A 15,514-nucleotide genomic window follows, 5' to 3' on the forward strand; every position below is an offset into this window, starting at 1 on the left:
ACACACACTCTCCTCGGTCTTACACACACTTACACACACACACACTCTCCTCAGTCTTACACACACACACGAAGGAATAAGAGCATATCTGCAGGTCTGCCTACCTCATAATGATGCGAGCTAAGAGTTTTCATCCACAAATGCTGACTGGATGACTCCTGTGTGCAAGCCACTGGGCTGACTAATCAGCATGCAGTGGTGAACAAGGTAGACACAGTCTGTGCCCTCACAGAAAGCTAAGTAACACAATGCAAAGCTCTACTGAGCTGCACAATCTTTATTATATGGGCAACTTATGACTTAAGAATGGCTTCTCCCCTCATGTGGGCACAAAGACATTTACAGTAGTCCCTCCTTATCCACAGGGCATATGTTGTAAGACCCCCAGTGGATGCTTGAATCTGTGGATGGTACTGAACCATATACACACGATGTTTTGTTTTGTTTTTTTATTTTCCCACACATTCATACCTATTTTAAACTTTAATAAATTAGGGACAGGAAGAGTTTAACAATAACAACAAAATAGAAAAATTATAACAATATACTGTAATAAAAGTTATGTGAATGTGGTTTCTGTCTCGTTCTCTCTCCAAATATCTTACTGTACTGTACTCACCTCTTTTTGGACCACAGGTGACCAAGGGTAACTGGAAGTGTGGATGAGAGGTGACTACTGTACCAGGTGGCACGTAACTCACAGGGGTGGCTGTTCACAGCAGGGCCAGGCCCTTGGGTCTTACCTTGATAACACTGACTGGATCCTCCAGCAGTCACCTGGCAGGCAGACTTTAGTTCTAGAGAACCCACGGGTTGGGTACCACAACCAGGAAGGGGTTGGGGAGGCACCAGGTGGGGAGGGTCAGTGGTAGTTTTGGTGAAGTGACTCTGCTGTGGCGCTTGACTGTTACTCTTCTCATTAGTTCCTGCTCAGAAAACAAGGGAAGAGCAGATTAAAGTTCAGCAAACTAAGTGAAGGGATCGTATGTGTGGAGGTGAGGTCAAGAGAGAGGGATCATCACCATTCCAGTGAAGGATTCCTAGAGAATGTAGCATTTTAACAGTTGCTTAAACAATGGGGGAAGAAAGTAGAGTCCACAGGAAATAGGAGAAAGGTTTTTTATGAACCATAGGTGTAATGTGAAAGAAGGCTCAGAAGCAGATAATAAAATGGAAAAGTGAATGAATCAACACATTCTTTATTAAAAGGGCTTCCAAATGTCTCTTGTAAAGTCCACGCAAACCCGGAGTTCTGAGGCATAAGCCACTTTACCTTGCTCTGGGGAAAGGGCAAGACCATTGAGCGCTTCCTCCAGCTCCTGGATTTGTTTGATCAACTTCTGACCCTTGTCTGGAAGAGCCTGGATGTTCACTGATGCCAGTGTGCTCTGCAAAACAGATTCCATCAAATGGATCTCTCCTTTCACACTGTTAGATGAATAGTTTCAGATTAAAATAGCCTGAAACGCCCAAACTCTGAAATTATGCTCTTTTAAATATGTGTGTAAAAACCAGAACCTTTTTAAAATTTTAACCCAGCTGGCTTACCAATCTTGAAAATATAAATAGGGGAAAAGGCAGAAACTAAACACACACCTATAAAACCTTCATAGGAACATATTTAACCCTTCTGTAGCAATGAGATATCATATCTGCCCGTAGCAAGCAATGCTCTGACCTCAAAAACAAAACACGAGTCAACAGTTACCTTCTTTTGTTTCAGTTGTGTTGTAAGGTAGACACGCTGGGCTGCTGGGTCTGAGGGTTCCACCTTCTTGGAAACACCTGAGGCCGGAGATACCTTTCTTTGCACACTTCGATCAGGGAATTGGAGGTTCTCCTTCGTCTGTAAGTCCAGAGTCGAGTCAAAGAGTAGGGGGCTCCCAGGCTTAGAGGAAACAAAGACAACATCATCTTCCTCCTCATCGTCACTGCTTGTGGCAGCTTCGCGGCCCTCACCCAGGGAAAGCCCTGGTGCTGCTGGTGCAGCCTGAGCCACTGGTCCTCCAGGAGCAGGCACACCGTGGGTCTCCGGCCGCTCTTGGAAATGCCCCCGAGGCAGGCTTTTCTGGGTGGCCTGTGTGCTAGGGCCATCTTTTGCCTTTGTTTCTTTAGCCTCCCAGTTCTTGTACCCCTTGTTGAGGGGTCCCCCTTTCTGGGGCTTGCTTATTGAGCTGTGACTGTGAATGTTTTGAGACAAAAGCTGGGTATCCTTTTCTCTCAGAGGTTCTGATTCTCTTTGGACATCTTGACTCTTACCACTTGATTTCTCCTGAGAAGATGCAGATGGCCTTGTAAGCTCATTACCTTGGCACTGTTGAGATTTAACTTCAGAAAAGTCTCTTGTGTGTGTGCCTCCAGTCTCCTCTGCCTCACACTGAATCTCTGCTCTCTCCTCTTGCTGCTTCTCTTGAACTACAGATTGTTTTTTCTTTGGTACCAGGCCAGATGAGAGATCTTGCTCCATCAATTCAGGTTTCTGTTCCTTCTTTTGATCGAAAAGCTGATCTCCCTTGTCTCTTTGCTTCTTATCAGCCGTCTTTTCCTCACCTTCACCTTTGATGAGCTGTTTCCAGAGAGATGGTTCTTGATTCTTGTCAAGTACCCTGAATGGATTTCTCAGCTGGTTGGAAGAATGATGAAATGTCTCAGGTGCATGCTGAGACTTATTGGGGACAGAATGTTCTTTGGAATCAGGATCCTAAAGACAAAATAATTAAGCTTCATATAAAATATTAATGCAAACTTCATATCTAGAATGTCTTTCCTTTTCATCTCATCTTTTATTTTATATACAGGGGGCACACATGCAGCTTTGTTATATGAGTATATCACACCCAGGCAGTGAGCATAGTGCCCAATAGTTTCTTAACCCATGTCCTCCTCCCCTCTCCAGTAGTTCACAGTATCTACTGTTCTCATGTTTATGGGTGCTCAATGTTTAGCTCCTGTTTGTAAGTGAGAACATATGATATTTGGTTTTCTGTTCCTGCATTAATTCACTTAGGATTATTCTGCAGAAGAAATGGAAACACAGTAAAAGCAGTCCAGTATTTCCTGAACATTCTTGATACCATTTCCACGTCTAGAAAAGATGACATGCCAAACCCACAAAAGACTCATTTCTTCACGGTACTTTCAATGCTTCATTCCTTCTCTGTCCATGATCACGCTTTTCCAGACCTCAAGGAAAAGTAGTGACAAAGCAAAGAGCTTTTATAATCACAATGGCCACAGTGTATACTTTTCAGAAAAAAACTGTTCTCTTAAGATGAACTATGGCCGGGTGCAGTGGCTCACGCCTGTAATCCTAGCACTTTGGAAGGCCGAGGCGGGCAGATCACAAGGTCAGGAGATCGAGACCACCGTGAAACCCCATCTCTACTAAAAATACAAAAAGTTAGCCGGGCATGGTGGCGGGCGCCTGTAGTCCCAGCTACTGAGGAGGCTGAGGCAGGAGAATGGCATGAACCCGGGAAGCGGAGCTTGCAGTGAGCCAAGATCGCGCCACTGCACTCCAGCCTGGGTGACAGAGCGAGACTCCGTCTCAATTAAAAAAAAAAAAAAAAAAAAAGATGAACTTTTCCCCAAACCTAATTGTCTTAAAACACTTGCTTTGATTTTGGCTTTAGGAAGATTTTACTGTGGTAATATAGAATCGTAAGTTCAAGCCATACCTCTGCCAAAACAAGTCTTATCATCTCCCTGGTTCTAGTTCCTTATGTACTGAATATCTATAGGGCTTCTCCTATTCAGAGGAGACGCTCCTCCTAGTTCGAACATTCTAGGAGCTTATACCAATATCAAGTAGAAATTCCTCTATAAAAAGATACAAGAGTTAGTCAAGGAAATCTATTTTTTTCTTAAGTAAAAGAATGCTGACTGCATTTAAGACCTCAAATAAATATTTGTATTAGTAAATATTTATATTTACTAAGTGAAATAGGATGCAAATAATTAATCTTGATTACAACCAAATGTTCCTTTGAATTAAAGTCCCAACAGGGCCTACCTTGCTTAAAGAAAACTATCTTTCAAGACAGTCTGATGAAGACCAACTCGTTTATGTGAACTTCAAGGTACTTTCAGGTGATGCTGCATATTAAAAGTCTTAACACAACAGGTTGGAAAACAGATGAATAATTCCTACCTGCCATGGAATACTTCCACACCAGCGTTTCCCCTCTGCCTTACTTCTAATGCATCGGAAGAACAATCTAATGAAGTATAAAGCACAAATAATCAAGGCTATGAAAATCCATTAGAACAAGAGATAAGCTTATTTTTAATCCAAGAAAACATCTTGCAACTATTTGATACTGGCTTTGGGAGGTCACTTGAAACCAATTACTTTTATATACACATTTAAAAATTATTTACTGCACAGAACATTTATAAGGGCTAAGAAGTCAAAGAATAAATATGGCATGGTCGCCAGAGAATGCACACAGGTTCATTCTTTTTAGTCTGTAACGAATGACTGAAATAGAAACACCGATCAGCACTAGCTACTAAAATCAGAGAAATGAGAGATAGCCAGACACTGTGTGTCCCTGAAGGGGGGCCACAACACTAGCTATAAAGCAATGTTGCCCAAAAAACTCAAAACAACCAAGCCAAAACAAACAAAAAACTAACCTCTAGATCCAATTACCAATTTATAGGAAATAGAAACAACAGAAGAACGCGTAAAACTAGACCATGGAGAATATAATCTGCAAAATCTTGGCAGTGGGAAATGCTATAGGACAAACAACCTGATCCCTTCAACAAATAAGTTACAAGGGAGAAAAAAAGATGAAGGGAAAACTAAAGAGGCTTAAAAGACATATTAATCAATTCCAATTTGTGAACCTTATTTGGATCCTGATTTAAACAAATAAAAACTAATAAAACTATTTATGACAGTTTATGAGTCCACTGAAAATATGTACACCAACTGATATGCTAAGAGTCCAGCTGGATGCAGTGACACACACCTGTAGTCAGTCCCCTCTACTCAGGAGCCTGAGACAGGAGGATCACTTGAGGCCAGATGTGCTAAGATTGTGCCTGTGAATAGCCACTGCACTCAAACCTGGGCAACACAGCAAGACTCCCTTCTCTAAAACATAAAAATACATTTTTAAAAATAGTTCATATCTTGGCCAGGCATGGTGGCTCATGCCTGTAATTCCAGCACTCTGGGAGGCTGAGGTGGGTGGATCACGAGATCAAGAGATCAAGACCATCCTGGCCAACCTGGTGAAATCCCATCTCTACTAAAAATACAAAAATTAGCCCAGCATGGTGGCGTGTGCCTGTAGTCCCAGCTACTCAGGAGGCCGAGGCAGAAGAATCGCTTGAACCCAGGAGGGGTAGGTTGCAGTGAGCTGAGATTGTGCCACTGCACTCCAGCCTGGCAACAGAGTGAGACTCTGTTTCAAAAAAAAAAAAAAAAAAGTCCATATCTTTTAAAGCTACATACTAGAATATTGACAGATGAAATAATGTTATCTGGGATTTCTTTCAAAATAGGGCAGGGGTTACGGGGTGAAGTGGATAGGATACATACAGAACAAGAGTAGCCATGAGCTGGCAATTGTTGAAGTTCATGCTACAGTACCCTATCTTACTTCTGTATATATTTACACTCTTTCCACCAAAAAAAGAAGGCTGAATACAGACTTAACATCCCAGTGCAAGAAAGTCCCTGCACACACAAACATAGCCCATAGTCCAGCCATCCAGAGGTGTCTATGCTGTTCCACTGCCGAACTAAGCCATGCACCCTCCAGTCTACTAGACTTTGCATGGGTACTACTCTCCATCCAAAGGATATCCTCATCATCCCGATCTGTCTACCATCTTCCCCATCTCCAGCTACGGAAGTCCTACTGGTCCCTCAAGGCCCAGCTTAAGTCATACCTGCTTGGCAAGGTTTCCCCACATTCCCTTCCCTGTTTAATCCATGAACTGCCTCTCTGCCATTACTTTTAATGGCAAAAAACACAATTACATTTACAGCAACCCAATAAAGCTGACTGTCCAGCTATAAAATATAGCTGACTGTCCAGGTATATTTTCAGCTACTAGAGGGCAAAAATCATATACGATCTCTTTATTCCCAACTATGACTTGCCTGTTGTACATAATTAAGTATTGCTGCATAAAATAGAACTTATTTATGTCATTACCTAAAATAACTCCTCAAAAAATTTAATTGATTAAATAAGAACTTTAAAAATATATATTTTGTTTGTTGAAATAGGTAATGTATTCAATCAATAAGTATTAAAAACACAGTGAGGAGCCCCTTCACACCCTATCTGCCCGGTTCACTTCTCTCCCAACATGTAACTGCTCATTAGTTTTTTGTTTACCTTTCCAAGAGATTTTTAAATGCATATTCAAGTCAATATACATTCTTTCTTCCTCCTCTACACAGATGGGTAGCATAACATACATACTGCTAAATACTTTGCCTTTCTTTTTTTACCTAGTACCTTGAAAATTTTTCTATAGTAACATATATGTAAAGAAGGCCCTTGTTTTTATTATTTTTTTTCCAGCTGCGGTTTTCCACTGTATGGGATGTTTCATTATCTTTAACCAGAACCCTCTTGGTGGGCAGTTCATCTGTTTCTTATCCTTTACTATTAAAAGCAGTGGCACAAGGAGTGAAACTACGCATCCATCATTTCACGTACTACGTTTCAATATGTCTGTGGTGCAGCTCCTTATTTCTTATATTATGTATTTGTGCTGTTCTTCTTGACCAGGTGAGCCTCTGATTTTCTTTATTATCTATATACTGCTTTCTAACTCATTAAATGTAATTTTTACCAACATTAATTCCTTCCTTCTGCTTTCCTTCAGTGTAATTTATTGTTCTTTTTCTAACTTCTTAAATTAGTCCCACGATGTACAAGATGAATCACAACAGTCTGCATCCTAATTCAGGAGTCCTGAGCAGGTCCCAGTCCCTTGATGCCACTACTTCACCAGGACACATAAACAAAGATGAACAAGCCCAAATGGACAAGTAGTCCATAAAAGTTAAGCTAAAAAGAAAATAGGTCCAGCCCCTCCCTCTTGTACAAACACGATTTTCCCATCCAAGTTCACAATTTTTAAAACCTTACTGGTTTCTTTAATTTTTCTCATTGCGATAGGATATTATATTAAACATATGTAATACAATTTCTGAAATGCTTTGAATGCATAAAATTCAAAGTACCAGCTGCCATCAGTGGGTGCTACTACTTACAGAAATAAATCAAGAACAAATCCCTGCTGTTGTTTAAGGCATATCAAGTACTTGAAATCTTTACTGAAAGAATATTTCATAAGTACAGTCACATGCTGCATGATGATGTTTCAGTCAACAGTGGATGGCATGTACAGCTGTGGTCCCATGAGATAATACTGTATTTTTACTGTACATTTTCTTTGTTTAGATACACAAATACTTAGCACTGTGTTACAACTGCCGGCAGTATTCAGTATAGTAATATACTGTACAGGTCTGTAGCCTAGGTATGTATTAGGCTATACCAAGTAGGTCTGCGTAAGTTCACACAGTGACGTTCGCACAACAATGAAATCTCCTAATGACGCATTTCTCAGAATATGTCCCCATTGCTAAGTGACTCATGACTGTAGTGTCTACTTTAAAACTCATGCCATGTAGACTTTCAGAAGGGCAAGAGTTGGAGAAAGAAGGAAGGAAACACACTGAACATCTGCTATGTGCTAGGCACAGTGCTAAAAATGCTTTCCCTTACATTTTTAATTAAAATCAATCTGGATGGGCTTTTCTGATTTTAGGATAAAAAGTTTGTTTGTTATGTTTTATTATATTGTGAATCAACAAAGAATGCAGTGGAAATATATTTTTGCAGACAAAGCAAATATCAATTCCACTATAAAGAAAAGCATTAATTTCTGCAGTATGTTTATTCATTGTTTTCTAGGACAGAGGTTATAGGCAATAATGATGAAGGAACCAGCTAGAGGAAGCCAGACCTCTTCAATCCTGACTTCTCCACCGAAACACAAATCCTCCCATCTTCCTAAAGGTAACCGTCCAACTCAACATCACATTGCCAAGTGCATTCACTTTAGCAAGGCTGCGGTTCTCTCAGCCTCCAGAACTATCCTCCTTGGTTCGAATCCCAGCCCTACCACAGAATTAGTTCTGAAACATCAGACACCTTAACTGACTGCCCCCTGTGGCAGTTTCCTTTTCTGTAAAATGGCAAAATGATATAGTCCATACCTCATACGGTCATGATGAAGACAAAATACAATCAGAGCAAAGCCTGATATATATACACCAAGGTCTTGATAGACAACAGAAATGCCAAGTTCACTCTAGCTGATCACCCTGCTTACTCCTACATCCACACTTCTGCTGAAGCTGTTCTGCCTCAACACTTCCTTGTCCTTTCCTCCATCAAAACTGTCAAGGTCATTCAAGGACAACTTCAGGTCTCAACTCGTCCACTCTCTATGTAACCTTCCTAGCCCTGAACTGTATGTCTGAGAGTCAGAGAACCATCTGGCATCTGAACGTCTTCAATTTAGCACTCTAATGTGCAGAGGAGACTGCATCCCAATCTCAGTACGTCTAACTCTTATTCCAGTTGTGTCAAAGGCTCTTTGGGGATTATGAGTTCACATCTTTACATGCTCCAGCTCTGGAAAAACATAAAGCCGAATTTCTACCTCATTCTTTTACATGAACATTCAACATGGAAAAAAAATGTAAAAGTAAAAGCCAAAATTGTAAATGTTCTAGGAAAAAAACAGAAATGAATATTCTTGTAGTCCTAGAGTGAAGAAGGCTTTTCTAAGCATGGGATAAAACTCTGAAGCTGAGAAATAAAGAATTTAGTAATTTTGACTGAGGTGAGAAAGAATTTAGTAGTTTTTAAAAGTTTACACTTACATATGATGAAAATACTATAAGCAAAATTATAAGACAAAAAGCAAACTGGGAAAACGTAATTGCTGCACATATTACAAAGGGTTACGATCCTTTATACACAGGGATTGCTCCCATTGCACAGTGCAGTGCATGGTACTATACACCGCCTCATGAGTATGGCTTTATTCAGTGGGTCCTTCACAGTTGGGGGGGCCCAAGGTTCTGGCTGGGTCTGGCGCACGCCTGGTTGCCTCTCTATCATCAGCCTGCTCACTATACTAGGGCTAGATAATCGGCAGGTCAATTTCACCCAATAGTCAACAACACAAGGAGTTTTCTACACATGTGAAGTTTCAAGGGTTCTTAAAAGTAAAACATTTTGAACATCTCACCACAACCAATTAATTTTTTTTTTTTGGGAGGTGAATTTTTTTTTTTTTAATTATACTTTAAGTTCTAGGGTACATATGCACAACGTGCAGGTTTGTTATGTATGTATACATGTGCCATGTTGGTGTGCTGCACCCATTAACTCGTCATTTACATTAGGTATTTCTCCTAATGCTATCCCTCCCCGCTCCCCCCACCCCACGACAGGCCCCGGTGTGTGATGCTCTCCTTCCTGTGTCCAAGCGTTCTCATTGTTCAATTCCCACCTATGAGTGAGAACATGCGGTGTTTGGTTTTCTGTCCTTGCGATAGTTTGCTCAGAATGATACCACAACCAATTATTTAAAGAACTAAAACTTGTTTTACCCACATCTAAGCAAAGAAATATTTCCATTTATTTTGACCCTGTATCCTTGAGAGTGAAAGCTCTGTGAGAAACAGAGAGAAAGGAAAATGTGAACTCAGCAGCTCAATGACAATGTCCAACATTTGTATGCCAGGGTGTGCCACATCATTCATGTCAATGCAAGATTTCTTCCCCCTGGTTCTACTGAGATTATCGGTTTCCTTTACTGCCTGTACACAGAAAGCCATCGCCGAACGGCCAGTCAAATGCTGGTGAGTGGTGCCATCTGGTGTTTCAGTTACAGATCTGCACACAAATGCAGCTACACTGCAAGGGATGAAAAAACGGGCATCTTCACCTCAGTTTACACCTCCCTTCCATTACTCTGTTGCACCTGTCTCCTGGCTATATTAAGCCAAACATAATAGCATGAATTAGAGGATGTAAAATACTTAAGTTCTTAAAAAGAAAACCCAGACTGTGTGAGGGAAAGGCTGTACTCCCCTAGGTCACTCTCCAGGGGTTCTGGCTGAACACCCTTAATGTTCACTACGGAAGCCATCATCCATATACAGGCTTATCTATTTCTGTTTAAATTTCCAGTCCATACCACCTATCAGGGTACCTGGTTTTCTGTTGTTATTGTTTTTTAATTTGTTGTGTGTTGAGAACTGCCTTTTACTTTTATTTGTCCTAAGACAACCTTTTTTTTTTTTGAGACTGAGTCTTGCTCTGTCATCCAGGGTGGAGTGCAATGATGTGATCTTGGCTCACTGCAACCTCCACTTTCCCGGCTCAAAGTGATTCTCCTGCCTCCCAAGTAGCTGGGATTACAGGCACCCACCACCACGCACAGCTATTTTTTGTATTTTTAGTAGAGACGGAGTTTCACCATGTTGGCCAGGCTGGTCTTGAACTCCTGCCCTCCAGTGATCCGCCCACCTTGGCCTCCCAAAGTGCTGGGATTACAGGTGTGAATCACCACACCTAGCCCTAAGACAACCTTTTTAAAGCTCCGGTAAGTACCTCCTAGTAATAGTGTTCTGGATTTGGGCTAAGAGAAATACATGTAACATACTTTTTTGTTCTATTTTAAAATAATAATCCCCTCTCAATCTCATCCATCTAGTACAAAGAATGTTAACAGCAAGTTCTCAAAATTCTGACCTCCATCACGCCTTTCTTCAGAGCTGCACACTCATTTTTCTAGCTGGTTTCACATGAAAATAAGACACAATTTGGCCAGGTGCGGTGGCTCACGCCTGTAATCCCAATACTCTGGGAGGCTGAGGCAGATGAACCACTTGAGACTAGGAGTCTGAGACCAGCCTGGCCAACATGGCAAAACCCCGTCTCTACTAAAAATACAAAAATTAGCTAGGCATCGTGACACACACTAGTAATCCCAGATACTTGGGAGACTAAGACATGAGAATCACCTGAACCTGGGAGGCAGAGGTCGCAGTGAGCTGAGATTGTGCCACTGCACTCCAGCCTGGGTGAGAGAGCAAGACTCTTAAAAAGAAAAAAAAAAAAAAAAAAAAAACCGACATGATTAGTCCAAAGCTGTACATGTTGGCCACACATCCCAATACTCTACCAACCTGACCTTTCTTCCTTGTCCTGCTTAATGTAAACACATTACACAGAAGTCCCACCTTAGCAACCATTTCCCTACTGAGCACTGACAATGTGCCAAACACCAGACCGAGGCCATCACACACGTTCTCCCTCGGAGTCCTCCAACCCAGGGAAGTTAGGGTCACTGTGAGCAATATTCCAGATGAAAAAATGGAGGAAGGAACACGCTTATATGCCCTACCAGGAAATACATCTTATCAGTGCTCTTTCAGCAAGTTTTCTCCATTCTAATTGCACCCAATTCCACTGCTGCTACCTCAATTCAGGCCCATCACCTCTCACTTAAGAGAAAGTTGGTGTGTCTGGAATCAGTTGGACTTGCGTTTAAATCCCAGCAATGCTACTTTATAACCATGGGTCCTCAGATTCCCTTTCTGACCTGTCTCAATGGTAGTTTCTTCATCTGTCTGGTAAACAGGGATATTGACATCTATCACAACAAATTATATGAAGGTAAAAGATAATGAACAGGCTAGGTGCAGTGGCTCACACCCATAATCCCAGCACTTTGGGAGGCTGAGGTAGGAGGATTGCTTGAGCCCAGGAGATTGAGACCAGCCTGGGTAATAGAGAGAGAACTTGTCTCTACAAAAAAAAAAAAAAAAGTATGTAATGGGCTTTCAATGGTAGCTAGTATTTCAGTGGTCTCTTTGCCCTATTTTCACTTCCTAATCTGTCCTCCACAGTTCTTTTAATGCAAATTGGATCAAAACTCCTTCAGTGGCTTCCTAACACCTACCACAGTGTATCTGTATGGTAAAGGTCCTCCAGTAGTATGTAAATGGTTTTAAGTATCAGTAGAACATAATAACTTCATGCAGTAAAGCCTTACCAGCCCCACTGTACCAGCAGAATACAATCCAAAAATGAAATTTTAAAAATTCCATTTACAACAGCATTAAAAAACATAAACACTGAGAAATAAATTTAACAAAAGATGTATAGGAACTCTGTAATGAAAACTATTAAACAATGCTCAGAGACTTTTTTTTTTTTTGAGACAGAGTCTCGCTCTGTCGCCCAGGCTGGAGTGCAATGGTGCGATCTCAGCTCACTGCAAGCTCTGCCTCCCGGGTTCACGCCATTCTGTTGCCTCAGCCTCCTAAGTAGCTGGGACTATAGGCGCCCGCCAACATGCCCGGCTAATGTTTTGTAATTTTAGTAGAAATGAGGTTTCACCGTGTTAGCCAGGATGGTCTCGATCTCCTGACCTCGTGATCTGCCTGCCTCAGCCTCCCAAAGTGCTGGGATTACAGGCATGAGCCACTGCGCCCGGCCGACATTTTTAAAGTCATAAATAAATGCAGTACATTCATGGATTGGAAGCCTCAATATTGACAAGTCTCTCCAAATTGATCTACATAGATTCAATGCAATCCCAACAGGGTTTTCTATGGAAATTTTTAAAAGCTGATTATACATTTTATATGGAAATGCAAAGATCCTAGAATAGCCAACACAATCTTGCAAAAGAATAAAGTCAGAAGACTCACACTATTTTATCTGATTAATTATGTAAAGATAGGCAAATGGATCAATGGAACAGATTAGCAACCCCAGAAATAGACTTACATATATTAGATCAATTGATTTTTTACAATGATGCCAAGCATCTCAATGGGAAAAGGAAACTCTTCAAAACATGATGCTAAAACAATTGGTAACATATGTAAAAATAAATGAACCTCTACACTACCTTATATACTATACAAAAGTAATTTAAGGTGTAGATAATAGACCTATATGAAAAAGCTACTTAAAAAAAAAAAAAAAAAAAACAGGCCAGGTGCAGTGGCTCATGCCTGTAATCCTAGCACATTGGGAGGCCGAGATGGGTGGATTGCCTGAGCTCAGGAGTTCGAAACCAGCCTGGGCAAAATGGTGAAACTCCGTCTCTACTAAAATCCAAAAAAATTATTGGTGAGCACCTGTAGTCCCAGCTACTTGTGACTACTTGGGAGGCAGAGGCATGAGAATTGCTTGAACCCAGGAGGCGGAGGTTGCAGTGAGCCGAGATTGTACCACGGCACTCCAGCCTGGGAGACAGAGCGAAACTCTCTCTCTCAAAAAAACAAACAAACAAAAATAAAACTATAAAGCTTCTAGACAATTCTTGGCAATATTTGTGACATTGGGGTAGGCAAAGATTTCTTGGAGATCAGACAAAAAGCACAAACCATACAAAAATGATAAACTGGACTTCATAAAAAATTAAACCATTTGCTTTTTAAAAAGCAATTAAGAAAACACATACCACAGACTGGGAGAAAATATTCACAATACAAATATCTGACAAATAACTTGTACAGAGAATTTTTTTTTTTTTGAGAGGGAGTCTCCCTCTGTCACCCAGGCTCGAGCGCAGTGGTGGGACCTCAGCTCACTGCAACCTCCCCCAGCTCACTGAATCCTCCTAGATTCAAGTGATTTTTCTGCCTCAGCCTCCCAAGTAGCTGAGACTTCAGGAGTGTGCCACCACGCCCGGCTAATTTTTTTTGTTTGTTTTTTTGCTTTCTTTTATTTAGTAGAGATGGGGTTTCACCATGTTTGCTGGCCAGGCTGGTCTCGAGCTCCTAATCTCAAGTGATCTGCCCACTTCAGCCTTCCAAAGTGCTGGGATGACAGGCATGAGCCACCATGCCTGTCCTAACCTGTATAGAGAATTTATGAAGAACGCTTCCAACTCAGTTTTTAAAAAAGACAACATAATTTTTAAAACAGGCAAAGATCTCCAAAGTTACACTGTATGATTCCATTTATGTAACAATTGTGCAATGATAGAATTTTAGAAATGAAGAACAAATTCCTGATTGCCGAGGTGAAGAGGGTAGAAGGGAGGGAAGGGGGTATGGTTATAGAAAGGGCAACAGAGAGGTCCCGTGATGGAACTCTTCAGTACCTTGACTATAGTGGTAGATACATGACTCAACAGGATAAAATTGTATAGATTTAAATATACACACATACACATATAAATTAGTTCAAGTAAAACTACCTTTACCAATAAAACTGGTGGGTTGCACCAATATTAATATCCTGTTAGTGATATATTTCTAAACCTTGCAAATGTCACCACTGGGGGAAACTGGATAAAGTCTATAGGGGATAACTCTGTATTATTCCTTACAACTGTATGTGAATCTAAAACTACTTGATAAAAATTTCAATGCAAAGAAAAGGACAAAAGATTTAAACAGATACGTTGAGATTTTCTGATGGCAAATAGGCACAAGAAACAAAGTGGTGCATTTATAAATGAAATTCAACTCCACAATAAAAATGAATTCCTGATACATATTATGTAAATTTCACACATTGTTAAGTAAAAGAAGTCAGACACAGAAGAGTACATGCAGTAGGATTTCATTTATATAACATTCAAGAACAATCAAAACACATCTAAAGAGATAAAAATCAGAACAGTGATTGCTGATGGGGGTAGAGATGGGAGGGGTGAAATTAACTTGAAGGGGACTGATGGCACTTATTGGGGTAATATTTTGACTCGGAGCTTGGTTTTATGAGCAGGTACATACATTCTCAAAACTCAACTGGCTGAAAACTTAAGACTTGTGTATCTTACTATACACATAACTAAATTAAGAAAAATAGAAGTATGAACAGTACTCAGGTATGAAAAAATTGTAGGTGGTACTCAAATGCCTTCAGTTGGGTGGGGGGGATCTAGAATATATAAATTCTGAAGTGCATAGAATATCACACAAAGACTATCACATCCTGATCCCTACCTTCCTGACCAGCCTTATCTCCTAAAGTCTCTGTTCAAATTTTCCCTGAAAACGCCATGCTAATTCATGCCTCAGTACTCTAACGCAATATATTAATCTATTAAATATGACCTCTCTGTCACACTTAGGGAATTCCTCCTTTATCTTTAAATACTCATGACAAATATCTCATCTCTATAGACTTCTCTGCCCTTCCCAAATTCCCATAGAAAGGAAAGGAAACTAACATTTATTGAGTACTAAATATCTATCTGTCAGCCATTTTTACCCATTACCTTGTTCTATTATCAGAATTGGAAGGTTGACAAGTTAACTGCAAGTTAGTGGCCAATGGTCAGCTGACATTATAAGCTACTTGACAGTTGGAGAGGGATGATTGTGGAGCCATTTACGTGAAAATTACTAGAAATCAGACTTCTCAGATTAACTAGTTGCTCGGCAGTTACAGAGGGACAGCCCAAAAGACACTTAATACAT

The 15,514-nt window shown here is 40.6% G+C and overlaps 1 protein-coding gene across 2 annotated transcripts in view; it reads right to left on the reverse strand.

The window, feature by feature from the left end:
* The window catches only part of TTF2 (transcription termination factor 2), a 46,887-nt gene that overhangs the window by 29,056 nt on the left and 2,317 nt on the right, over positions 1-15,514 (reverse strand). The window contains exons 4-7 of one of the 2 annotated variants that reach the window (XM_037998043.2): positions 4,151-4,217; positions 1,709-2,623; positions 1,274-1,388; positions 744-926 (exon numbers count right to left, since the gene is read on the reverse strand). In XM_037998043.2, the coding sequence (XP_037853971.2) occupies positions 744-926; positions 1,274-1,388; positions 1,709-2,623; positions 4,151-4,217 (1,280 nt within the window). Of the gene's footprint in view, positions 1-743; positions 927-1,273; positions 1,389-1,708; positions 2,702-4,150; positions 4,218-15,514 lie in introns of both variants that reach the window. The other variant, XM_007977423.3, reaches the window with a different exon arrangement.

The sequence above is a fragment of the Chlorocebus sabaeus genome, chromosome 20 (genome assembly GCF_047675955.1).
Source record: "Chlorocebus sabaeus isolate Y175 chromosome 20, mChlSab1.0.hap1, whole genome shotgun sequence".
Lineage (NCBI taxonomy): Eukaryota > Metazoa > Chordata > Mammalia > Primates > Cercopithecidae > Chlorocebus > Chlorocebus sabaeus.